Source organism: Magnolia sinica, chromosome 11 (assembly GCF_029962835.1).
Source record: "Magnolia sinica isolate HGM2019 chromosome 11, MsV1, whole genome shotgun sequence".
NCBI lineage: Eukaryota > Viridiplantae > Streptophyta > Magnoliopsida > Magnoliales > Magnoliaceae > Magnolia > Magnolia sinica.
In genome coordinates, this window is record NC_080583.1 from 79,959,476 (window position 1) to 79,986,601 (window position 27,126).

Sequence of the window (27,126 nt, forward strand, 5' to 3'; positions counted from 1 at the left end):
GTCTATTTTACATCCAAACCGTTCATAAAGTCACATAGATATTGAAGAAGAGAAGAAAAAATATCATCTTGATAAAAAGTTTCGTGGCCCCTAAGAAGTTTTTAATCGTGGGCGTTCAACCATCGCTTTTTTCTGTGGTCCACTTGAGATTTGTATCTGTTTCAATTTTTATACAAGTATATAAAATGATATTTAAAAATGGATGGACGGAGTGGATAAAATAAATACATTACAGTGGACCCCACAGAGCTTGACATCAGGGATATCCCTGGTTCTCAGGCAATCCGTTTCCAAGTCTGCTAGATCCTCTCCCGTGTGGAAGCCTTGCACGTCCACACGTATACATGCAAGCAATCAAGAAAAATAGAATAAATTTATAGATCAAATCCTTCAATCAGGTGGGAAAAACTATGTTGATATGGTGGACGAAAAATCAAGACATATCACTACTCAGAAAGGCCACAAAAAGGACAAAATATGGATGAAAGCTATAAAAATTGTTTCAACCGTCAGTTTAGGCACATGAGACTGTCTGATAAAAATAATAATAATATATAATAATTATCTGAAACCAGATGGAAAGCTCAGATTTTTCGTACGTTTTAACTATTGGCAGGCGTGCACATGCGTATGTATGTACATTGGGTAGACACGCGTGTGGAATTAGCAAACCCCTCTCTCTCCCTCTCCCACTTCAGTTTGTGCCACTCCTTACATATAGAAGTGGTAGAAAGTGTTTGGTAACACGAAGAGAGAGAGAGGGAGAGAGGGAGGGCGAGAGAGAGAGAGATTGATTGGGAAGTGGGCATGTTTGGATGCTTCATGTATCTTGATTTTGGTTCTTAGAAATGGGTTTTTGTTGGTGTTTTGAGGGGTGATTAAAAACCATTGCTTGGATTTTTCTAAGTGGAGAGAGAGAGAGAGAGAGAGAGAGAGAGAGAGAGAGAGAGAGAGAGAGAGAGAGAGAGAGAGAGAGAGAGAATGTTTGGTTGTGTCATGTATCTTGATTTCGGTCCTTAAAAATGGGTTTTGTTTCTCTTCTGGGGAGTGATTGAAAACCATTTGTATTTTTCCAAGTGTTTTTTTTTTTGCCCCTTTCTTTTCAATTTTCAATTTTTTTGGGGGATTTATGGGTAATTTTTAGTGTTGTAAATGGGCTTGTTTGGTTGTTGTATGTATTTTGTTTTTGTTCATAAAAATTGGTTTTTTCCTTAGCTACTTTGAGGGGTAATTGAAACCTTCGTTTTAGATTTTTGTAGGTATTTTTCCTTTGGGCAATGTCACTGTTAGAGATGGGTTTGTTTGGTTATTTTATGTTTCTCAAATTTGTTCATTGAATTGGGTTTTTCCCTCTTTTTTGAGGACTGCCTTTTAACAATAGTTAGATTTTTTTTTTTCCTCCTCGAGTGATGGGTAACGTTAGTGTTAGAGAGGAAGGAGGGAGTCCATCTGGAGTTGGAGTTGAGGAAGGACAATACCACCCAGGGCCAGGCGGGGCACATGTTGGCTATCATGGGCATGGGGGGTCAGAGGAGTTGATGGGCCAGAGCCCTCCTCATAGCCCCGGCATGGCGACCCGGTCGCCTTTGGTATTCACTCCCCAGGTCAGTACCCCCTCCCCCTTTTCCTTTACATTTTTTTTTTCTATGAAATTTGGTTTCTTTTGTTGATAGAAATGTATATGATCTTTTGATATTGATATTGGGTTTTTGATAATGAGCAGCATCGTGAGATGGGGTAGCTCGAATTCGGGATTTAAGAGGACCCAAATCACAATTAGTAGAATAATTTGGAAATTTTAATTTTAATTTTTCCAAGTTTGATTGTGTAACTTGGAGGCAGTCTTTTTATTTTTATTTTCTTTTTGGATTGTTGGTTTTTCCTTAAATAAAATTTTCAATTGTTCTTGTTCTTGATTTCAATTTGCATGACTTGAGAGATGAATGCACCGCGTTTCTATGTTGTGGTCGGAATTTCAGGAGTTTGTTATTTGAATGGTAAGTGGTTGGAGCAACACTTTTGTTTCTTTTGACAGCCTGATACTTTGGTCTATTAAGGTGATTCAAAGGACATTGTTGGAAGCCTTGTTTTACTTTTTTAAGAAGCTTTGTTTTACTTTTTTAAGACGCGGCAAGGGAATCACAGATGGTTTTTTGAGTAGATCTTTGGTGAATCTTTGAAAAATTATTGTATAAACAGTTGTATAGATTTTCGTGGTACAACTTGTATGTTTCATTTGTGATTTGAGTTGTCTTTTTGTCAGCATAAGCTCTTTTCGGGTGCACACTTACTGTTTTACGAAATGTGTTTAGAAGGATATATTGGACTGGTTTTGTGAATAATTTTAATTCTCCATTATTTTGTTGTGGTTATATTTGTGAAAAATAGTGAAAATCTTGTGCCCATTGGGGGCACATAGCTGAGGCCTGGGCCCTTCTAGAGGAGTCTGGCGAGGCACTTTGGAATTTATGCCATGCCTTCAGTATGGATTCAAGGATTGTGTGAGAAATTGGTGTGTTTTACAGCTGGACGTGTGATTGAGTTAGGTGCAAGTAAGGTTGGGCTCCCTAGAATAATAGTAACTGCCTATGACTTTGGCCATTGATGAGCTGGGCCAGTTTGGGCCTGGATTTTGAACTAGTTGGATATGCTTGGCTCAGGCTCGTTCGATTGGCACGTGACAACCCTTCTCCTATTAGATAGTATGATATACATTGTGAAGTCCTGATCATGAGTTTCAAGAACATATCTGAGATCGTTTGCATGGTGGATGTTGAATTGTCCTTGAAGCTGGAAAAGAAAGGCCACATCCACTTAATGTGTATTTGGCGTCTGAATGTTGACTTTGGAAATTTAGATTTCATTACTACTAGCGTATGTAAAGTAATTAGTTTGAACTTTTGCAGATGGATGAAAGTATTGGGATCTGTCAGGTTGGCAGCCGGCGTGGAACTTTTTCCATAACTTTCTTCATGAATCCTGACAATAGCGGAATAGGATTCATATAGTGATCCTCAATTAATTGGGAATAAGGCTTAAATGATGATGATGAAAGCATAGGCCATAAGACTTTCAAAATGCCCATGTTTTTTCGTTGGACATAACTTAATATGGAAGAGCATTGTGAACATGGAAATATTGAATTGGCGTGTGCTAGCTTGTGCAAAGGATATGGTTTTTCGTATTTGGATTAAGTGTTGTGTTAGTTTCATGAAGCTACTTAGGTTTGCCATATAGATGGGGGGAGGTCTAATGGAAATCCAAGAAGTCCTTTTAGCGTCGATAGTGATGGGAGCACTATTCGATTTCATTGGGATGCATTGTGCGGGGATAAAAAAAAAGGATTGTGGCTTCCTAGTTTTTGTATTGGGAGGTTGTTAACATTAGGGTGAGGGAGTCTGCATGTAGTGTGTTGGATGAGAGGATCTAGCTGTAAGTTGAAACAAAGAAGGGTTCTTGGAGATCAATTCCTGTTGAGTTCCTTTATATTTTGGATGAGTCCAAATTAGGGTCATTTGTAAAAGATACAAGGTTCGATTGATTGCTATTCAGTAAACGAAAGTGGTTTCAATGGGCAAGAGATTAGTGGACTACATCTGGAGAGGTAATGTGAAAGAGTGGGTAGCCAAGGATGCAATGGGTGCAGTAGGGGTGATGCAGGACATGGAAAATTAAATATGATATGCAAGATTTCAGGCTTAGATCCTACCAATTCAGAAACAATCACACAAATTCCATGTCCCACATGAAAAAAATCCAAATATTCAATTAAAAAGGGGAATCTATGCGGGTCCAAGCCGACACAGGCTAAGACTGGACCAATAAAAATTATAAACCAAACGATGTCAAAGGGAAATAAAATCAACTACTCATGCATAAAAATCAGTCTCTATTCCAAGGGATTCCCTAAGTTCAATTCAAGGAACCCTAAGGTGATAAAAATGGGCAAATCAATTAGGGATCATGTAATTTAGGGTTAGGATTCATGAAAAAATGGCTATGAGAGGATAAAAGAGAATAAAAACTTGAGCCAAAAGATGATCCCGCGTGTGAACAGCAACAATGGCCCAGACGAATGTGCGTGTGATCCCAGCCGCACGTATGTGGGGCCCACTATTCAGAAAAAGGCCACCTTGGCCTTGGTCGGCCAGGGATGGACTCCATAACCCTCAAATCTCAGCTCGATCCGATGTACGGTTTGTGCGTGGTGCTCCGCCGAAGTTTCAGCTCGCCTGCGGGCCGAAATCTGGAAACTTGCTGTAATGAAGAAATCTGATGTGACAAAAGGACAAATTCGAAGTACGGATGGTGGGGGAAGATGGAAAAAAAGAGATGATGAAAGATGGGGGTGAATTGGGATCGATGTGGCTTCGCACCACGGTAGTTAGCCCTTCGAAAAGGGAGGGTTTCGCACCCACTTTTGAATTCTTCCACAACTCACGAAGAGAGTAGAAAAATAAAGCAGGAATTTTTTATTAACTTCAATGAATGAAAAGAACTACAAGGGGTGCCTATTTATAGGGAGAACCTTATACCCAAAAACTCGCACCATGTCCGACACCTATTACTTAGTGATGAAGTAAACTAAAAGAAAAACCAAACAAGAAAATCTAAAGCGTTCACGATATTCTAAATAATAACAATAAGCAAAACCTAAAATATAAAACCAATCCGACGAGTGGGCCACGATCATGAGATCCCATGGTGGGCTTTTCTTGACTATCGGGCCACTTTTCTGAACCAAAACTTGACTTTTAGCTAGGAGGCCCTCCCTGGACGTCATCATCGAGCCAAATTGATGGTGGGGTCCTCCTTCTCCGTATGTACGTGCGTAGGGGGGTGGCGTGAGTGCGCGTGATGTCCCCATCAATTCTCCCCGGCTGCAAAGATTTCGCCACTGGCGAAATAAAACTCCTGGACGGCTCCAGGATATTAGGATCAAGTCTCTGAAGCTCTTTCTCAGTGAGTCACGTGCTGTCTGAAGCTGGGTATGACTTCCATTTAACCACGTACTTCTGAAACCTGCTGTCCGACGTTGAAACTATCTGATGGTCCAGGATATCCTTTATTTCCTTTTTGTGTGTGTAAAAGTTAGGTATGAGAGATAGAGGCTGGGAAAATGAGTCGGGAAGGATAGGTATGGGAGGTAGAGGCTGGGAAGATGGGTCAGGACGGGTAGGTATCGGAGGTAGAGGCTGAGAATATGGGTCGGGACGGGTAGGTATGAGACGTAGAGGCTGGAAAAATGAGTTGGGAAGGGTAGATATGGGAGGTAGAGGCTGGGAAAATCAGTTGGGACGGGTAGGTATGAGACGTAGAGGCTGGAAAAATGGGTCGGGAAGGGTAGATATGGGAGGTAAAGGCTGGGAAGAAAGGTTAGGAAAAGTAGATATGGGGGGTAAAGGTTGGAAAAATGGGTTGAGAAGGGGCCATGGTTCAAGGGATAAATATCGGGAATCAGGATGGGTGGACGAAGGGCCGGACAAAGTATCAGTGGTCCCCTGAAAAGTAACTAAATCCTTCACATCGGATGTGAAACTAATTTCCATGGAAGGTGGAAGATCTATCTCATACACATTGAGACCGTTTCGTTTTATAATTTTGACGGGTTCAGCGTTACACGCGTATAACTTACGAACGGCCCTCGAAGGATACCGCTCGGGCCTGATGCAGGCCATCACAGAGTCCCCAATATTGAATCCTTTGAAAAATTTATATTGGTCTGTAGAAAATGTGCAATGTTCATTATTAGTCATAATCTTCTGCCTGATATCTTGATGCCATGAATGAATGTGATGCGCAAAAGACTCTGCTGACTCTGACGGCCTATTAGACAGTGACATAGGGACAAGATCAATAAGTTTCTCAGGTTTATAATCAGTAACGACTTCACAAGAACTTAGACCTGTGGACCTATCGACAAAATTATTCAACGTAAACTCGGTTGTAGGTATTACGGTGTCCCATGTTCTGGTGTGCTCTATATCCCTCCTAGGGGACTCATCCGGTAGATCATCAAGACAAACATCACGAAACTCATCCATTACCGGAATGACCTCAGTGGGTAACTCTACACTAATATTTGGTGCACTCTTTCCAGTCACAAGGTTGCACATGTTGTACCCCTCAAAATAGTGGTCTTGATGTTCCTCATGGGGTGGATACACGGGTGCACGCCCATAACTGATTCATTGGCCAACTCCATTCATTGGTCTATCCTTCAGGCCACCTGCCTGAGATTGGACATCTACCCCAATGGTGGGGTTTGTTCTGGCGATGGTCTTTAGTCGGGCAATGCGTTCATCAAGCTGCTCAAAGCATTGGTCCATTTCTAAGTGCTTAATCATAAATTCCAACTTCTGGGACAACTTGTTTAGTGACTCTTCCAATTGTTCCATGTTTAGTGTAGGGTGCCAACCAAAATTCAGCAATATAGTTGTCAAAATATAAGAGATTTTTTATTTTATTATTACTTTATTATTTTTTTAAAGAATCGACCTAGTTTCTAAAAAATGAAAAAGGAAAGTTTCTAAAGAAACAAATTAGGAAAGCTTCTAAAAAAAAAAATATTAGAAAAGTTTCTAAAAAAAACAACCTAGTTTCTAAAGAAAAAGAAAAAAAGGAAAGTTGCTAAAAATAGAAAGTAAGTTAGTTTCTAAAAAAGAAAAAGGAAAGTAAATTAGTTTCTAAAAAAGAAAAAGGAAAGGAAATTAGTTTCTAAAAACAGATTAAGAAAGTTTCTAAAAAATTAGTTTATAAAAAAAACAAAAAAGGAAAGTTTCTAAACCTAGAAATAGAAAACTAAGTTAATTTGTAAAATAATTCAAATAAGGGGATAACAAAAAATTTCAGCAGCTTATTTCAAGGTTTATGGACCTCTAAACAGCCATATATGATGAGAATTGATGCGTAATGGACATAAACAACCAAACCCTAAACATGTAATGAATTCCCCTACAAGAACCCTAGGCTCTCTTACCAAATTTGATGCAGGACATGGAAAATTAAATATGATATGCAAGATTTCAGGCTTAGATCCTACCAATTCAGAAACAATCACATAAATTCCACGTCCCACATGAAAAAAATCCAAACATTCAATTAAAAAGGGGAATCTATGCGGGTCCAAGCCGACACAAGTTAGGACTGAACCAATAAAAATTATAAATCAAACGATGTCAAAGGGAAATAAAATCAACTACTCATGCATAAAAATCAGTCCCTATTCCAAGGGATTCCCTAAGTTCAATTCAAGGAACCCTAAGGTGATAAAAAGGGGCAAATTAATTAGGGATCATGTAATTTAGGGTTAGGATTCATGAAAAAATGGCTATGAGAGGATAAAAGAGGATAAAAACCTGAGCCAAAAGATGATCCCGCGTGTGGACAACAACAATGGCCCAGACGAATGTGCGTGTGATTCCAGCCGCACGTGTGTGGGGCCCACTATTTAGAAAAAGGCCACCTTCGCCCTGGTCGGCTAGGGATGGCCTCCAAAACCCCCAAATCTCAGCTCGATCCGATGTACGGTTTGTGCGTGGTGCTCCGCCGAAGTTTCAGCTCGCCTGCGGGCCGAAATCTGGAAACCTGCTGTAATGAAGAAATCTGATGTAACAAAAGGACAAATTCGAAGTACGGATGGTGGGGGAAGATGGAAAAAAAAAAGATGATGGAAGATGGGGGTTAATTGGGATCGATGTGGCTTCGCACCACGGTAGTTAGCCCTTCGAAAAGGGAGGGCTTCGCACCCACTTTTGAATTCTTCCACAACTCACGAAGAGAGCAGAAAAATAAAGCAGGAATTTTTTATTAACTTCAATGAATGAAAAGAACTACAAGGGGTGCCTATTTATAGGGAGAGCCTTATACCCAAAAACTTACACCATGTGCGACACCTATTATTTGGCGATGAAGTAAACTAAAATAAAAACCAAATAAGGAAATCTAAAGCGTTCACGATGTTCTAAATAATAAAATAAGCAAAATTTAAAATATAAAACCAATCCGACGAGTGGGCCACGATCATGAGATCCCATGGTGGGCTTTTCTTGACTATCGGGCCACTTTTCTGAACCAAAACTTGACTTCTAGCTAGGAGACCCTCCCTGGACGTCATCATCGAGCCAAATCGATGGTGGGGTCCTCCTTCTACGTATGTACGTGCGTAGGGGGGGTGGCGTGAGTGCGCGTGATGTCCCCATCAAGGGGGCATTATAATAATATGGAACTCTTCTCCTCAGATTAAAGAAGATTACTAGGTTGGGGAATATTCCTTGAACTTGTTGCTACGTGACAGGGCGTCGCGGTTTAGATGGTTTTCTTCTGCAATATATGGTCTGAACAACCTTGGTCTTAGGGATATTCTGTGGTTGGAGTTGGACCCAACTGGAACCAGGTGGGGGTTCCCTTGGTGTGTGGTTGGGAATTTTAATGTTCCGAGATTTTCATTTGGCATGTCCTATTTTTTCAAGTGGGCGCAGAGGAATGGTTTGATAGATCCATTGATGGGAGGAGTTAGATATACTTGGTCTAATGGACAAGTTAGGCCCATTCGGTGTAAATTAGATTGGTAACTAGTGTCAGGAAAGTTGGTTTGACAAATTCCACTATGTGATCAGCGTAGGCCTATTTTAGATCATTGCTCAATCATGCTTGAAGCGGAAATGGATAGTTTGGGGCCGAGACCTTTCAGGTTTGAGTTGGCTTGGCTTGAGGTTGGGGGGTTTGTTGATCTGGTCAAGGGGTGGTGGGCTTCTTTACATGTAGAAGGCCAGTCGGGTTTCATTCTATTTAAGAAGCTTCATTTCTTGAAGGGTAAGATCGCTTGTTGGAAGGAGTTCTTTTGCAATAGAAAGCGTGAAATGGATTTTGTATTGGAGGAGATCCAAGCTCAATATATCATAGAGGAAGGGTCAAATCTTTCTGAAGAAGAAAGGGGCCGTAGGGATGCTCTTTGGGTTGATTATAATAATCACCTAAAGGAGGAAGTTTGGTGGAAACAATGGTCAAGGTCAACTTGGCTGAAGGAGAGGATAACAATACCAAATTCTTTCATAGTTTGGCTAGTTTCCGAGCTCATGTTAATAGAATTGATAGTGTGGTGGTGGAGGGGGTCAGTATTGGAGGTAAATCCAAGGTCTGTTTGGCGATAGTGGGTTACTACAAGAATCTTCTTATAGGCCCTCAAATCATTAGGCCAAGGCTAGAAAATTTGGAGTTTGAGATGATTTCCGAAGAAGATGCAGAGTCGTTGGAAAAGATCATAATATAGGAGGAGGTGAAGTCTGTACTCCAAGATTTGGGGAGGGATAAAGCCAGGTCATGATGTTTTTCCCATTGCAGCATTTCAGATTTTTAGGAAGAGGTAAAAGGAGATGAGATTGGATTTATTTTTAAGTTTAGCAAAAATGGTAAGCTTTCGGTGGAGTTGGGAGTGTCTTTTTTTGCTTTTGATCTCTAAGAAGGAAGGGGCGGGTGGTCTTAAAGATTTTTGGCCAATTTGATAGGGACTCCATATAAAATCTTGGCTAAGGTTTTGGCGTCGAGATTTTAGGTCATCTTAAGTCATGTCATTTCCAAAGTGCAAGGGGCGTTTGTGGAAGGCAAATAGATATTGGACAGCTTGTTGATAGCTCATGAAGTTATTAATTCATGTCATAGGACAGGTAAAAGTGGTGTTGTTTGTGAGTCGGACATTGAAAAATCTTATGACCACGTTGATTAGGTTTGTTTAGATTATATGCTGACTGTTGAGGTGGATTGGGCGTGGGGAAAGTGGAGAAGGCGGGTTCAAGAGTGTGTGAGTTCGGCCAAGTTCTCCGTTCTAGTGAATTGTTCTCCGAAAGGCTTTTTCAAGTTGGTAAGGGGGCTTAGGCAAAGGGATCCCCTACCTCCCTTTTTAATTTAGTGGTGGAGGCGTTGAGTCACATGCTGTCTAAAGGGGTTTTTGAAAGTTTATTTCAGTGGCTTTAAGGTAAAGGGGCATTCTAAGTGTTTCACCTTTAGTTTGTGGATGATACAATTTTATTTTGCGAAGCTGATGCCAATGAGGTAGATAATATTTAGATAGCCATCTTCTGCTTTGAAGCAGTGTTGGGCCTTCACATGAACGTTTAGAAATCCGAATTGCTAGGCATTGGGTTATTACGGGAGGAAGTTTGTGCTCGAGTTGGAGTGTTTGGGTGTAGGCCGAGTTCTTTTGCCTCGACGTATTTTGGTCTTCCTCTATGTGTTGGCAAGGTTGTGAAGCACCCATGGGATCCATTGATAGAAAGATTTGAGCGGAAACCCTCATTATGGAAGAGAAGATTTTTGTATTTTGGGGGTAGAACTACCAAACCTTCCGTAATGTTTTATGTCCGTCTTCGGATGTTCAAAGGGTGTGCTTAACAAGTTGGAAAAGCTTAGAAGGGATTTTCTTGTCTTATGAAGTAGGAGGATGTTTGTAGGCCAAAAGAGTGGGAGCATTGGGGTTAGAAGTTTGGATTTTATGAATGCGGCGCTCTTGCATAAGTGGATTCAAAGATTTGCTTTGGAAGAGGGTTCTTTATAGAAGGAGGTTGTAGTTAAGGAAGTATGGGGTGAAAAGGGAGAGGTGGTGGCCTAATAGTTCTTCTTTGGGCAAAGTGTCAGGGGTGTGGAGGGCTATCATGAGAATGAAGGAAGTCGTGAAAGAGGGGGTGGGTTTTGGGGTGGAGGATGGTTCGAGGGTTTGTTTTTGGAAGGATGCGTGCTTAGAAGATCGGAAATTGCAAGATCTATACCCCAATCTAGCTCATGTGGTTGCGAATTCTAACATCATTGTTGACCGATGCTTTTTTGTTCCAAGGGTCTCATGGGATTTGGATTCCTTTGTGTTGGAAGAATCTTCAGGAGGATGAATTTGAAGAGTTGGTGTCTTTATTGAATCAACTAGCAAGGGTTGCTCTTTCAGAGGAGGCTGATTCGATGTGATGGAATATGGTTAGGTTAGGGAAGTTCTCGGTGAAATCCCTCTTTCATATACTCACCGGTGGCTGGGCTGTTGGTGGGAAGCACATTCTTTCTTTGTATGGTCCTCTTCAAGGTGAATGCATGCTTCAAAGTGAGGAGTCGGCCAATCAACTCTTCATGCACTATTCTTTTTCCAGGGAGTTTTGGGAAAAATCCTTTGGGATTTTCAGAGTAACGTGGGTAATGCCCAGGTCTATCAAAGAGATTTTAGGCAGTGGCATGGAGGAGGCATTGGAGACTTGGGTCAAGCGGTGTGGAGAATATCCCTTCTTGCAAGTCTTTGGTATCCATGGGGTGGAATAAACAATAGATGTTTCAGGGATGTTTTTGGGAATCCTAGGGGAGTTTTTGTTAAAGCGAAATCCAATGTAATAGAATGGACTTTGGTTGTTGTGAATTTGTGAGTGTGTAGCCTTCCAGGCCAGCATTGGGGTTCATTGTAATTTTTCTTTTTTCTCTTTGTATTCCTTTTGGCTTTGCCGTTTTATCAATAAATTGTCATCCTTAAAAAAAAGTCATAAGCATGCCAAGACTTCCTACTTACATCCTTGGATCTCAAAGCCTGTGAATGTCTTCTTGTTGCGATCCTTAAATTATTTATACGTGGTGCATAATTTCCAAGTCAAAATGCGTAGATGGGTCTAACTCTAAGCCCTTGGGCATGGTATCAAGTGTGCTGGCAAACCAATACACGATACGAGTAGACAGCACGTGGTATGCTGATCTGTGGAAAATCTTGGTAAGTTGGGGTATGCTTAATTGTATATTATATACCTTAATTTAAGATATGGAATGTATTTCACATGCATTATATATGGTGTGCTTACCTAAGAAAGATATAGATGGGATTGGATTTGTCGGCACTTAGTTTTTCTTCCTTTGAGAGTATTGGAATGCCGAATAGGGTTCATGATATGCTTTTCTTCTTAAAGTTTCTTTCTTCATTAAGATTTCTCTCCTATATTCTTCTGTTCATGCGTGATGCTTTGGACGGTTTGGCTCGAATGGAACAATCGTGCCTTCCGAGATTCTTGTAATTCTGAGGCAGTGCTTCTTAGAGCTAAATGCCTCGTCCTTGTATCGGCCTGCTCGGTATTAGGGGATTGTTGTAAGGGGCAGGGGGCTTGTTTTCTTGTATCTGAGATTCTGGATGATGCTTGTTACCCTTCTCCGTTTCAATAAATTGATGGCATCCTTCTAAATAAATAAATAAAATAAAATAAAATAAAAAAAGAAAAAAGAAAGAAAAAAAAAATGAATAAAAACTTTTGTAATGTTGGCTAGGGAGGTTCACCCTTTAATGGCTTACAGGCACCTGTGAGTTCCTGGAAGTTTGCTGGTGGTGATGGCTGTAAAGATGATCCATGTGATGCCAACATTATGTTGAGTTTGACGGCTTTGGATGTGTTAATTATTATTACTTGTGGGTCAAGTTCCCCATAAGCTATTTTTCGGAGTCTCCTTCATCTCCCACAAGTATAAAGGGGCTTAAGTTGTTTGGTTTGGCATCTCAATTGGTCGTGATGTTCTGTTTTGTGTATTTGGAGCTCTAAGTTGAGCATGCGTCATCTCTGTTAATTTTAGATATTTTCATGCTTTCTTGTTTCTGATTCTTAAAATGGTATCTAAGGTTGGTTGGGTCTTGTTGATTTTATTCATTGTTGATTTGTTGTGTTAGTTGTTACTGATTCCATTTGATAGATGTTGCATGCGTCGCAGTTCCAATGGATCTTGGCTCATGAAAAATTGAAGATTATGCCGTTTTGTTGTTATGGTTCCTTTTAAATCTTCGTTGTCCATAGCAGCTACCTGATTTGGTTTAGTCTTTGCAACCAGTATTAAGCGCTTGACCTTGTGCCTAACTGATCAATTGGTGCTCATTCCTAATCAAGTTCTGTTTTGCACATGGCAAACTAGATGCCATGTTTGGTTTGTTGAACAATGGTTCAAGGGAACATTTTGTTACCATCTTGGCTTGGAGGGTCTGGATCGATGTTGAGCCTTTATTTATGGACATTTTTCTGTGGGGTTTCATGCATTCTATTATCTATCAACAAGTGCCTTCATAAACTATTGGAACTTCTTCTCAGTTAAGTCACCCACTCGTTATTGAAATTTGTACTCGCACTTATTGTTTGTGGCTTGCGTATTGTTTGTTATTTCTAGTGCTGTCAATGGGCTGTGCCTTGGCTGGAACAAGGTCAGTCCAAGCTTGGCCTTGATGGTAAATCCTAGACCCAAGCCTATGGCGGGCCAAAACAAACAGTCCTGAGCCCAGCCTGAGCCTGAGCCTGAGCCTGAGTCCAGCCACCAACTTTGTGCAAGATCTCGGTTGTTCATTAGGCGTGCCCCATCATGCATGATTTGTGGAAAAAATGCCCTAGAAACCCCAAATGTGCTTGGTTGGGCTAGGCTTGTGCTGTGTTGACTAGCTCTTAGACAGAGCCCAAGCCTGGCCCAATTAGGAAATGGGGTTTAAATTTTAGGCTAGCCTAGTGTTCCAGCCCAAGCCTGGCCTGAAAAGCCTGACGGGCCAACCTGCCCATTGACAACCCTAGTTACTTTTGGAAAGTGGTGTATGACATATCTATATCCCTATCTATATCATTGATCAACGAGGGAGGGAGGGAGGGATTTGTTTTGAGAATCATTCCTATGTAAGGCCCTAGCATCAGTAAGTGAGTGCCTTTATATCCCTTATTAACAGATCCTGTTTTGCTAGTCACTCCTATTCAAGGTCCTATCCTTGTTAAATGGGCCTCCATATACCTTCTCACCATCATGATCCAAGTCCTTTTACCCTCATCCTCCTTATGGGCCCTTAAACCGTATCCTCATGCATGCAAAAGGAGGCAATTCATTTGGTAAAATAACTGATTGATAAGGGACCGCATGTTGTGGCTACATCGTGTTAGAGTCTACACAGGGCAGATTTGTTTTTCTTATATGGGACTGTCTCTAGTTTAAGGTTCCAGTGCACATCCAATTCGACTTACTAAATTCCGTCAACCCAAAAATCTTGATTGATACACTTTGGTAGGGGCTCTGGACTTTCCAATTAGTGGGCCACCTCTTTGATGTTATGTAGCTCAAAAGTTGTGCCAATTGTAAGCATGGATTTCAATAGCAGTTTCGGAGTGTGACTCGGCTGGGGATTGAACCAGGATGGCTTGCATCGATTTGGTGCCATATCAGCGTGGTAACTTATTTTGATTCAAACTTAAACTGATATGATTTGCACGGTTCCGTTTCATAGCATATGAGTTTTCAAAACATGGCTGGAATCAGGTTCATTACCTGTTTGGAAGGTCAAGAAACATTTGTGTTTGTAGACGATTAAAAGAATTTGCACATTGCCGCAACGTTTTACTATCAACCACCTATTTATGAGGTGGCTGATAAGTTGTCTGGTTTAGATTGACCAACACAGTCACCAGTCTTATCAGTTATAAGGTTGATACCATTTGTGATATGGTATTGATCACCCCCTGGATTCAGCCTCTTCTACTTATTTCTTTTTGACTATATGAATCTACGAAATCTCTGAACCAGTTCCTTTTTCTTTTTCAGGTCCCGATGGTGCCATTACAGAGGCCTGATGAGCCGAACATCTCAGGTTCTGGGTGGATGCAAAACTCTCCTGATTACGAAGATATGATTTGTGAGCAAGGAATTCCAACAATGATCACATGGAGCTATGGCGGCAAGGAAGTAGCTGTGGAAGGATCATGGGATAACTGGAAGACAAAGTAATGACTGATCTGCTACAGTTTTTTAATAGCACTTTTAGTTTAAATATACTTTCGACTGCAATACATGCTGTGGCCATTCAATTTGGAATGCTAACCACTTTCTTTGAACTGTCCATTTCATGGCCACTGATTGGTCAGTTATGGTTATGTGACTAGTATATTTTTTTGGGCTATGTTTCATCCACTGTGCGTTCTATGATTTGGATGGTCTGGATTAGCATGCATCTATGCTGCCTGTAATGCGGATGAGTTATCCTACTTTTAGTAAATTGTGGCAAACAGACATGGTATTCTTGTCTGAAATTGATGCTATGTAATTTACGTAACATGATGCATTCATGGCAGGAAGCCTTTGCAGAGATCAGGGAAAGACTTCACCATTATGAAGGTGCTTCCATCGGGTTTCTACCAATACAGGTTTGTCGTTGATGGAGAATGGAGGCATGCGCCTGACCTTCCATGGATGCGTGACGATCTGGGGAATGCTTACAACATTTTAGACTTGCAGGTAAACACATTCTGTATTCCATACCAGTTTCTGACATCTGACGTGGCAGATGGGTCCCATCCCTATTGATTATGCATTGTTAGGGATGGCAATGGGTTCGCCTGTCAAGATTCTTGGTCTGATCCACCACTCGATGGGTTTAGGCCTGCTCAAAACAAAATATGAGGCATGGAACAAAATATTAGGCCCATGCCTCAACTCAACGAAAAACAACATTTTCAGCCTGATCCGCTGATTGCTGCTCCTAGGCCTGCTAAGTAAGCATGTTGAGTGGGGCTTGGGCCTAATATCATTTTGAGTTGGGGCTGTGGGCTTACATTCAAGATCCTTCTAGTAGATGGCTCATGTTGTGGTCCATGGGTAGTGGGTCTGGCTCGGTTTGAATTCTTAGCCCATTTTTGAAACAGTTCAGGCTTGGGTCTGACTTCTTGGCCTGTTTTCCAAATGGCTCGAGCCCAGGCTAAGGCCGACCTGACCCGGCTTTGGGCTGGGCTTGGACCTATTAGCTTGGCCTATGGGCTGGGCTTGAGCCTAGAATGCATAGCCCGATCAATTTTCGGGTTGGGCTTGTGCTCAAGCCACTTTAGCCTTACTTGGTTTGGTCTCGTCCAGCTGACCTGACTTGTATGCATGTCTTATATTCTACAAATATGCCATTTTAATCTTGACTAAGCAACCCATGCATCTTGAATGTAGACTGTTGATTTTATTCCTGTAGATGTCAATTTCTTTATGCACATGTGGCCCACCTGATGAGCGGATAGATTAGGAAGATTTGGGTTTTTTCAATTTTTGGTCTAGGTTGGGTTGGGTCGGGCCTGGACCTACAATTTTTTTTGGGGGCTTGGACTTGCTCGGCTAGGTCTATGCAGGCTTGGCTGGAATCAGGCCTTGGACCTTAAGTGTTGGGCTGGGCTTGAGCTTGCCTGACCCGGCCCAAAATTGGTCCATTGCCACCCCTGACCTGAGTGACCCAAACACAACCCATTACCACCTCTAGTCACAATGGGTAGGGTTTGAGTTGGGTTGGGTTCATCCTAGGCTGGAACTGTTTACTAAATTGTCCAAGAAATTCAACATGAGCCCAGTCCATTACTAAATGGACCAAAAATTTAAACTCCAGCCTGACCCAACCATGCACCACAACCCATGCCTGACTCATATCCAAGATGGGTCTAGAATTAATATATCAGTCAATTCCAAACCAATAATTAGGTCTAAACTCCACCTAGTGGCACCCATTTGCTTAGCCAACCCATATTTTTAAGCTTATTAGTGCTAATCAATACGTTTTGAGATTAAAGCTGTTTGGTTTTTGTAAATTTATAGTCAGGTTGGGTCAGGCTGGATTTACATCACTTTCAGCCTGACTTAACAGGTCACATCTACAATCGGGTGAGCCCAAACCCATCTAAGAAGTGCGTGACGGCGAATGTAGATTTTTGCGTTGGACTTGGAAACCCACTATACCTTTAGTAATGCCAGACGAGATTATCTTATTCGCTGGCAGCTCTCTAGACCCAGTAAATGTAAGCCCAAATGCATCTAAGAAGTGGGTGTTGGATGTTGATTTCTGTGCCAGGCTTGAAAAGCACTTTGTCATTAATAATGCTGAACTATACCTTATCGACAGACATCTCTTTATTCTTGTGATCGCCATCATTGATTTCTCAATGACAAATTGATTTTGCTCTTATCTTGTGGTATTTTTTATTTATGGAGAAGGTAGCAATATTGTAAAGTAGGACTTGAGATGCCAAGGTATCCATGTGGACACATGAGCCCCACAATTTTCATGTGAGAAACTCTAGTGTTTCTCCTTTTGTAAAACACTTCATCTTATTAGAATAACCTGTTCTATAAAATACCTTATCTTATTAGAATAACCCATTCATCTCTCTCTTCATGGGAATAACCCCAACCTCTTATCTATATGTAGATATGTGAGTGGAAGAGCAAGTGCAAGCGATAGCTCTATGCCCAAGTCTCTCTCTCTCTCTCTAACGCGGGACAACTAACCACTTGCTCTAAAAGCTGGAATTGATAGAGCATGGCGAATCAATCCCTTTATCTCATAGCCCAGGCCCCACTTCTCATAGGTTAGGTCCTTAGCCGAGCCCCCCTCGTGGGCCCCACATCACATGGGCCCACATCACATTGGTCTCACCTCACACGAGTCACCCGCCTCACACTGGCCACCCACTCCGAGTGTGCTCCCGGATCCCACGGGCCACCCCAATCGAGCCCAAGCCCGATGTGAAAGTGAAAATGTCCCTGCATTAATCACCCCGGGTGAGGAGTCTTGAACACGAGATCTCCCGCTTTGATACTACTTTGATGCAGGACAACTAACCACTTGCTGTAAAAGCTCGAATTGATAGAGCGTGAAGAGTCAATCCTTTTATCTCCTAGCCCAGGCCCCACTTCCCATGGGTTAGGTCCTCGGTCAAACCCCCTCGTGGGCCCTACATCACATGGGCCCATATTATAGGGGTCTCGCCTCACACGAGTCACCCGCCTCACATTGGCCGCTCGCTCCAAGTGTGCCCCCACATCCCACAAGCAACCCCACTCGAGCCCGGTGTGAAAATGCCCATGCATTACTCTCTCTCTCTCTCTCTCTCTCTCTCTCTCTCTCTCTCTGTATGCTTGAGTCATATGGATACTATGAGCAAACCCACTACTATACCTGAGATAGAAGTGTGCCATGGAGTTGCCACTGTGCGCTTGAGTGCATAAGCCCAACAACTACAGGGGCGAGCCATAAGCTGAAGAGGGCGAGCAACCATTGATGTCATAAATGGTTACAAGAGCACCTATACACATTCATTACCTATGAAAAGCTGGCTGATCATGATCATTGAGCTAACATACTTTTGGACTGACCACATAACCCATATCTGCCCAAGTCGAGGTGCAATTCGGATATCGATTGAGACCTCCTCCAGTATATGCTTCTTCGGATGGGTTTTGGAGACAAATGGAGAGGATGGATGGGAGAATGCGTGGGATGTGCCTCTTTCTCTATACTTCTAAATGGTTCCCCTAAAGGCTTTTTCAAAAGCTCTAGGGGATTGCATCAAGGCGATCATTTGTCTCCATTCCTTTTCCTAGTAGTAGGGGAGACTCTTTCCAGAATGATGAAGAAAGGCCAAAAAGAAGAAATCATAAGTGGAATCAGAGTTCAAGGCATGGACAAACCGATTTCTCACATCCAGTTTGCGGATGATACGTTGCTATTCAGTGTTGTAGATCAGAATAAGGTGAACAACTTGCGAACAACGATTTGGTGTTTCGAGGCGGTTTTGGGTCTAAAGGTTAATATGACAAAGTCTAAGATGTTTGGGGTGAATATGGAGAAAGAAGAATGAAGGAAATTTGCCTAATACTTTGATTGTTCAGTGGGTCATTTTCCAACAACATTTGTGGGCCTTCCACTATGTATTGGGAAACCCCCAAAATCTCTATGGGACAAAGTCATAGACAGATTCGAGATGTACCTTGCTAGATGGAAATGTAGATTCTTATCTCTGGGCGGGCGCTTAACTCTCATTAAGGCGGCACTTTCAAACCTTCCTTTATATTTCATGTCTTTATTCAAATGCCCAACTTCGATTGTGGCAACTTCGGAAAAGCTAAGACGTGATTTTTTATGGCACGAGAAGGAAGAAAAGAAGAAATTCCACTTGGTTGAATGGAAGGAGGTTTGCGAGCATATTCAAGATGGTGGAGCAGGCGTAAAAGAGCTGAAGACCATGAATCGGGTTCTTTTAGGGAAGTTGACTTGGAGGCTGAGGACTGAAAATGGGAGTCTTTGGAACACGATAGTCAAAAGTAAATATGGGAGTTCGGAGTAGAGGTGGGCATCGAGTCGAGTCGGACCAGATTGGGTCCAACTCGACTTGATTTGATTTTTCCAAGAACCTGACTCGAACTCGATTCGATCTGGGACCGAGTCCAGCAGGGCTGACTTGATCCGATTCGAATCCTTGTTAGCCCAACCCGAACCGAGTCCGATTCGGTCAGGGAAACCGAACCGAGTCGGATTGAGTTGAGTCTGTCCAGTTGATTTGGACTGGGCTGAATCAAGATCGGGAGAGAGAGGGAGAGAAAGGAGGAGAGAAAGAAGGATGTGGGAAATAAGGAGAGAGGAGGAGAGAGAAGGAGAGAAAGGAGGAGAGATGGGTGGGTGCGGCGCCGTTTGGGTAGAGAAAGAGAAGGGAGGGATTAGGTCTTTGTTCGGGTGAGGTGGGTAGTAAAAAAATGAAAATAAAAAGTATTACTTATATTGTACCTGACCGAATTGGATTAGTCTGGATTGACCACGATCCGATGTACGATCGGATCTGAGTGGTCCTAGTTGAACCGCACTGATCCAGGCCTTCGGTTCGGTTCAGATTAGGTCGGATCCGTCGGATCAGGTCAGATTCTGCCCAGTTCTAGTTCGGAGAGAGGGTGGCGGATCAAGGATTCTTCGAACTATAGGGCATCGACTCTTTGGAGAGGTGTGCTATCAATAAAAAGGAGGTTCTAAAAAGTATTGGTTTTGATTTGGGGAAGGGAGATAACATTCGGTTTTGGGAAGACATCTGGGTGGGAGATTTAGCTTTGAAAGTGGATTTCCCAAACATCTTCCGCCTCACCCCTAATCATGCTATAACAGTAGACAAATGCTATTCCGTCCTCGGGAGCAAAGTCGAGTGGAACCTGATGTACAGAAGAAACCTTCAAGATTGGGAGATTGATGAGTATGTTGCCCTCCTGGATCGTATTTACAAAAGCAAGCCGGATCAGTTTAGCGAAGACAGATTAATTTGGAGACTTGACAAATCTAGCAAATTTTTGGTAAAGTCTTTATATAACCAAATGGGCAGCGTTCCCTCCCTCAAAAAAGAGTCATTGACAAATCAGGTTTGGAGATACCCATCCCCTCCTAAGATTACAGCCTTTGGATGGTTGGTTGGAAAGAAGAAAGTTCTTAAGGTTGACAACCCAAGGAAAAGGGGGATGATTATTACAAATGTATGCCTTTGCTGCATGGCAGATGAAGAATCGGTTGATCATCTTTTCGTTCACTGCTCCTTTATCAACCAAATTTGGCTAGATATTTTGAACCCTTTCGGTATTAAGTGGTCTCATTCAGATTCGGCAGGTCAACTTCTTAAGGCTTGGCATGGGGTTAGATTGGGTAAATATAGGACGTTGTTTTGGAGATTGGCTCTTCTGGTGGTGTGGTGGTCTATGTGGGAAGAAAGGAATGGGAGATGCTTCAATGGTACATCCAACTCGGTGGAGTTTATAATTCTTAGAGTCAAACAGCTAATGGTAGAGTGGGCTATAAATGTAGATAATCTTAAGGGCTGTAATTTTCTTTTTCTTGGAGCGTAGTTTGGTCCGCTTCCTTTGTGGCCGTGTTCTCTTTATATCCTCTTTTGTCCTTAATATAAGTTTCGTGACTTTTCAAAAAAAAAATAAAAAATAAAATTCAAGGACGGCTAGAATCCTTGCTAGTATTTCTTGTATGTTAGAAGTCGAGAGAAGTGATGTCCCTTCTAGAAGATCCACCCCTATTTTGGTTGTCATATCTGAGCGAAGGCCTTGGTTACGGGTAGGGAAGGGGTTAAGCACCCTTTCCCACTTGCTTAAGTATATGGCCACTACTTCAGGAGAAATGAAATTTCAAGGAAGGAATTTCAATGGATGGCTGGTGTAAGCATTAGTTAGAAAAGAAAGGGTAAAAGGAAAAAAGAATTTGAAGGGTAAGAAGGTGAGAGACACTCCTTCGGGAGAAATGAAATTTCAAGGAAGGAATTTCAATGGATGGCTGGTGTAAGCATTAGTTAGAAAAAAAAGGAAAAAAGAGAGAAGTAAAAGGAAAAAAGAATTTGGAGGGTAAGAAGGTGAGAGATGAGGAAAGAGTGATATCAGAATTGATTTGGATGTAATCATCCCTCCCCTTCACCAAGCCATACTCTGCCACTAGAGGGAAGAGATTCTCAAGCTCTTATTCCCCATGCTTGGATTCTCCTTTTTCTCCATCTTCCTAAGTATTTTACTCTCTTAAAATTTGTAGGAATTTATCCAAGTACATGATGGGGATGATTCTCAGGCTAGGCGACTTAGAATTTTCCAGTAGCAAGACACCTCCCAAAGAGAGAAGCCTCAATTTATAGAGGTTTTTGCTTCTTCTTCTTTTCCAGTAGCAAGACACCTCATAGAGGTTCTTCTTCTTCTAAAGGTTGAGCTTTGGGCTAGTAGTTTTGCAATTTCGAAGAAGGTGGGTTTTCTAAGGGGTAGGAATTCATGAGTGGTGATCTACGGTAGAGCTTTGGGCTAGTAGCTTTTCAATTTCGAAGAAGGTGAGTTTTCTAAAGCGTAGGAATTCATGAGTGGTGATCTACGGTTTGTTGGAAAGCTAACTAGGTAACTAATAGTTCTGGTTTGGGCTTAAAATTTCGAGGGATAAGGGGATATGGGTTCAGAGAGTTGAGTTAGCTTCCTGCACTGTTACAGTTAACTGATCTCCATGAACCTTTCATTTATTTGCTCACAATATGGCGTATGCAAATCAGATTGAGCGCAAGTTAGGTTCATTGAAAAGCTGACTTGTTTAAGAGCTTTGAAATGGAACCTAAGATCTGGGAAATTGAATGTGGGAAGCCCAGGCAATTGTTGCCCCAAAGATGGAGAAAATCGAATGTTTGTAATCGATACTCTCTGTGACACGTACAGACTTTTTCCATGTTTTAGCAAGTATGTTACAAGGAGTTTCATGTTGTAACAATTTTTCATCCTTCAAAAAAAAAAGAAAAAAAGTTACAACATGTAACTCCTTGGAAAGTGGAAAAGTTAATACATGAAACTCCTTGGAAAGTGGAAGAACCGTCTCTGCCTCCTAAGGATTTCTCCAAGAAAATATCAAGTGTGTGGGCCCTAGACCTAAGTTGGTCTGGATTCCATACCTCTGGAACTATCACGCATCCTCCGGCTTGGATTGGGTATGGAAAACCCAGGCAAATCCTTTGCCCAAAAGATGGAGAAGATTGGGTATTTTTAATTGGTACTCTCTGCAATGCAGACGAACTTTTTGTGTTCTAGAGAGTATTTTACAACATAAAACAGCTTGGAAAGTGGGACAACTTTTGCCACTTCCCAGGGATTTCTCGAAGAAAATGACAAACCTGTGGCCCCCAAACTGAAGCTGGCTGGGTCCCTCACCTCTGGACTTTTCCTGGGTCATCCGGGTTGGTTCAGGAAGGATTTGCTGGGAGGTTCGCATGAAGTTTTGGGCTAAGTTTGGGTTTAGGTTGGGACGGGTTTAGTTAGAATGAGGAGACTTAGCCATATTCCTGCAAAATTCGAGAATTGAGACAGAACCCTTCTTGAGTATTAACTGATTTAATTGGCTTGAATGATTCATATTAGGTGGGGTGTTTATAGATACCATCCAAAGGATATTGAGTGTGGAACCATCAAAATTTTTTTTTTTTTTTTTTGAACATTGGACAAGTGGAACCAAAAGTTTGCACTCTAGTATTGCATTTACCTATGGCATTTAGTTTTTCTCTATACTAGTTAAGGTTAACAAGTGACTTTCGAAGAAGGGGGGGCTTGCACCTATAGACAAATACATAAAGAAATATAAGATGGCATCAATGTAGATAATAGCAAAAATGAATAGTCAGTATTCTAACATGCAAATAAGAAACAACTAGAGGAAAAAGAAAATAAGATGGCATTATCAAATATGTTGTTGAAGAGCATCACATCCACCTCAGTAGATTCCCCCTTCCAAATCCCTTGATGTAGAACTGATATTTTTAAAAGAATGATGAATGGTGTAATTATATATTAAGAGACTTTAACCCAAGGTATGCAAAAATGGTTATGCAACGGGCGTTACGTAAAGGTAACGGTGACCACCACTACTCATTATGGAAAAACAGCCTGTTACGGCCCCTTAATGGCCACAATGGCCCCATAAAGGTCCGTTACGGGGCCGATACAGGTTTTTTTTGTTCTTGTTTTTGTTTTTGTTTTTTTTGTTTTTTTGTTTTTTTCAAAAAAAGAAAAAAGAAGGAGAAGAAGAAGCCGTAATCGCCGCTCGTATCATAACAGTAAAGGTGGTGGCCGTTACGGCCACTATTACTGTTGCGGAATACCGTGCTTTGACCTTTGTGGCTCAGCTTTCAAAGAAAACAAAAGAGAAGAATTATATTCATTTCGAAGAGTAGTATAAATATTCTTTGTTGATTCCATAGCAGGTCATACCACTGTGTTTCAGTAGGAGTGCAAATGTGTCTGGTCGGGTTGGGTTGAGTGGGGTCTTGACCCGAGCCATTTTAGAATTGGGTCAGAATTCTGTACCCAAACCCAACCCATTAAAATTCGGGTCAGGTCCTCTTATACCCCAACCTGACCTATTAAATAAACGGATCGTCTAATTTTACCATTGACCCGACCCAACCCATTAAACTCAATTGTATCCTTCTATTTTTGACTTCTGCAGGGCAATCTTGAATATTCCCATTTTGAATATGATTGGCAGAATAGGGTTCCTATAGCTGACTGCAAAAAGCTAAGATAAGGTTATGAAGATTATAACGATGATGATCTATTTCATATTTATCTGCTGGCAGCTATCAATGCATTGTGCATTTGGTTTGACTGGCTTAGGCAGGTGAGGATTGTTTGGCTGCATTCAAGAAAGTGGTCTAGGGGTTCAGGATGGTTCTTTTCTCTGTTGTTGGGTAACTTGGGTTTCCTTGTTTGGGTTGGATTCTTTGTTTTTGGATCAGGTCTATGTATGGGTATTGAGGACATGGTAAATAGGCTTCTCTCATTCTTAGAGAGGTATTCATAATGAGAAATGATCAGATATAACGGATGTATCAGAAGCGCCAGGAAGTTGTGTAGAATATCCAATCCATGCAAAAGCTGGGCACCACAATGATGATCCAACTGATATAAAAACCAGGTCTATCCACTCATCAAGTGGGAGACGACATAAAAAATCAATGATCACCCATTGGTATGACCTGCTATTGTATCAGCCTGATTTTCATATCAGGTGATCACCATGGTGCGGCCCACTGTTTGCACAGATTGGATATATTACACATGACATGTTGGCGGGAGAAGAAAGGCTGTATCGTTACTTTTTATACAGCCGCTGTATCTGATCATTTCTCATTCAGAACATGATCAATGCGCCTTCTCTCTCATTTATTTGAAGAGAACCAAACCCTTGTTTTTCTTTTTAGTCTTCAGTGAGTAGGAATCAAAGGAACAAAAATTCCAAATCGCCAAACGTATTCTTTTCGGTGTGAAATGGTTCACTGGAGTATGTATTTAAGAGATCATTAAAGCTCTACTATTCACAGTATGGTTTAACAGGCTAGGGGCCTGTTTGGTAGACACCCAAAAAATGAGTTCATCTCATTTTTGGTTGATCATAATTATCTATTAGAGACCTTGATTGTTGGCTATCAAGATCATGTTCAGTCCTTGGAGCCCATTTGGATGCCTCAATAGGGGGTTTTGATGCCTAAACACCATCTTAAGAAAATCCCCTTCTCAAGTGGTGTGTTTGGATGCATGTTCGCTACCTCCATTTTATCCTCCACTTGACAAAATCAGACTGGTTTTCAGTGATTCATCTGAAAACATCGCTTTAGCGGGAAAACAAGGTTTTGCGGAAGTTGCATCCAAATAGGTCCTTACCAAAAAGAGATATGATCTCTAATACATAATTACAATTAACTAAAATGATAGGTGTCTACCAAACAGGCCCTAAAATTATTTTAGAACTATTAAGGGCCTGTTTGTGTGCCACATAAAAATAGGAGTTCATCTCGTTTTAGTTAATCCTAATGATGTATTGTAGATCATATTCATTTTTTGCCAAGGATAAAAAATAACCAACAATCATGATCTCTAATACATAATTATGATTAAGTAAAAAAAATGAGATAAACACATTTTTATGTGGCACCAGTTGAAAATGAGTTCATCTCATTTTAGTTAATTGTAATAATGTAATAGAGATCACATTTAGTTTTGGTAAGGATTAAAATTAGTATTGATAAACAATCATGACCTCTAATATATAAAAATGAGATGAACGCATCTTTTTAGTAACCAACAATTGTGATCTCTAGTACATTATGAAATTAACACATTTTTAAGTGGACCCCACTTAAAAATGAGTTTATATGATTTTAGTTAATTGTAATCTTGTATTAGAGATCGCATTCTTTTTGGTAAAGATTAAAAATAGCATTGATTACCAACAGTCATGATCTAATACATTGTTTAGATTTGCTAAAATGGGATGAACTTACTTTTTAAGTGGTTTTAGGTGGCCCTACTTAAAAATGAGTTCATCGTGCTTTAGTCAGTCATTATTATGTATTAGAAATCACTTCTTTTTGGTAAGGATTAGCCAAACGAGGTAACTTATTTTTACGTGGCAACCAAACAGGCGCCAAATATTTTGCTGATAACTATTAACCGACTAAGCGTTTGATCTGGTGGGGCCCATGATGGGATGGGCCATTCCCTAATAGCTCCCTTATTAGATGGTTGCAGCCATCTGATGAAAATGGAGAATTACAGCCAAGGGTCCACATTTAACAGTGTCAGTTAAGCAGTTATGATCACCAGAATGTAGACTTCTTTGGGGTGTTCGCAATCCACCACGGGGCCAACCATATGAGCACAACTTGGATCACTCAGAGGTGGGCCCCACATGTACAGCTGGTTGGCCAGAGTATATACTTTTGATGAAACATTGTATATTTCAAAGGTCTCAGACTTAGGATCTGGCCCACCAGATCAGAATTGAATCCACTTGATGTGTGGTGCAGGATTTCGTGCCTGAGGACTTGGGGAGCATTGCCGGTTTCGAGCCTCCTCAGTCGCCAGAGTCCAGCTACAACAACATGCAACTTGGCTCAGAGGACTTTGCGAAGGAGCCGCCTGCAGTCCCACCGCACCTGCAGCTGACGTTGCTCAACGTTCCATCTTACATGGACGGTCCGGCCCCTTTGTCAAGGCCCCAACATGTGGTGCTCAATCATCTGTACGTGCAGAAGGGGAAGAGCGGTCAGCCTGCGGTGGCACTTGGTTCGACCCACCGGTTTCTAGCCAAGTACGTCACTGTGGTTCTCTACAAGTCTCCTCAGAGGTAATAGGTTTACTACCCTTGATTTTGTGGATGGTAGATCGAGTCAGTGCTTCTCTAATGCGGCCGCATGTGCCAGCCTCGCATGTTTTTAGGACATCTGAATGGTTAATCGGGTGGGCCCCACTGCATAGGAGATGCAGATTTGTCAGGTGGGCAATGCGTGTATGCTGAATGGGGACCGTTGGCAATTTGCATGAAGTGTCCATCGTGTTCATACACTTGTGGCCCACCTGATTCTTGGGTTGGATGACGGCTCAGTTGCCCTGCATGCATGCTTGGTTGGCGAGTGTGGCCATGTTTGAACTAATGGAGATTATTCTATGATGTAAACGATGTAATTGTCATGTGTTATGGCCTTTTACTATGTAACTCTGAAGAGAGTACACTACAGGAAAGTTTGATATAACAGCTGGATTTGAAATTTTCCACAGGCCCATCTGATGAACGGTCTGGATCTAGCACGAAGCCCCTACATGGTAGGGGTGGCAATGGGCCAGGCTAGTGCTGGAATGGGATTGGCCCTAGTCCCCTAGGCCCTGGCTGTAGGTCTAAGTGATCAAAAGGTTTGAAATGGTTGAAATGGAAGAATTTATTTTTGGGGTCCTACATCTCATATGAGTCCCATCATATGAATGGTTTCGATCTTTGAAACATGATCTGCCCATCATATAAATGGTTTGGATGGT

At 41.6% G+C, this 27,126-nt stretch overlaps 1 protein-coding gene across 1 annotated transcript; it reads left to right on the forward strand.

The window, feature by feature from the left end:
• Positions 1 to 749: 749 nt before the first annotated feature.
• Positions 750 to 26,866, forward strand: LOC131219457 (SNF1-related protein kinase regulatory subunit beta-2). The gene is made up of 5 exons (XM_058214594.1): positions 750 to 852; positions 955 to 1,604; positions 14,563 to 14,741; positions 15,090 to 15,252; positions 26,121 to 26,866. The coding sequence occupies exons 2-5, from the start codon at positions 1,410 to 1,412 to the stop codon at positions 26,442 to 26,444; spliced, it is 861 nt and encodes a 286-aa protein (XP_058070577.1). The 5' UTR covers positions 750 to 852; positions 955 to 1,409; the 3' UTR covers positions 26,445 to 26,866.
• Positions 26,867 to 27,126: the final 260 nt, after the last annotated feature.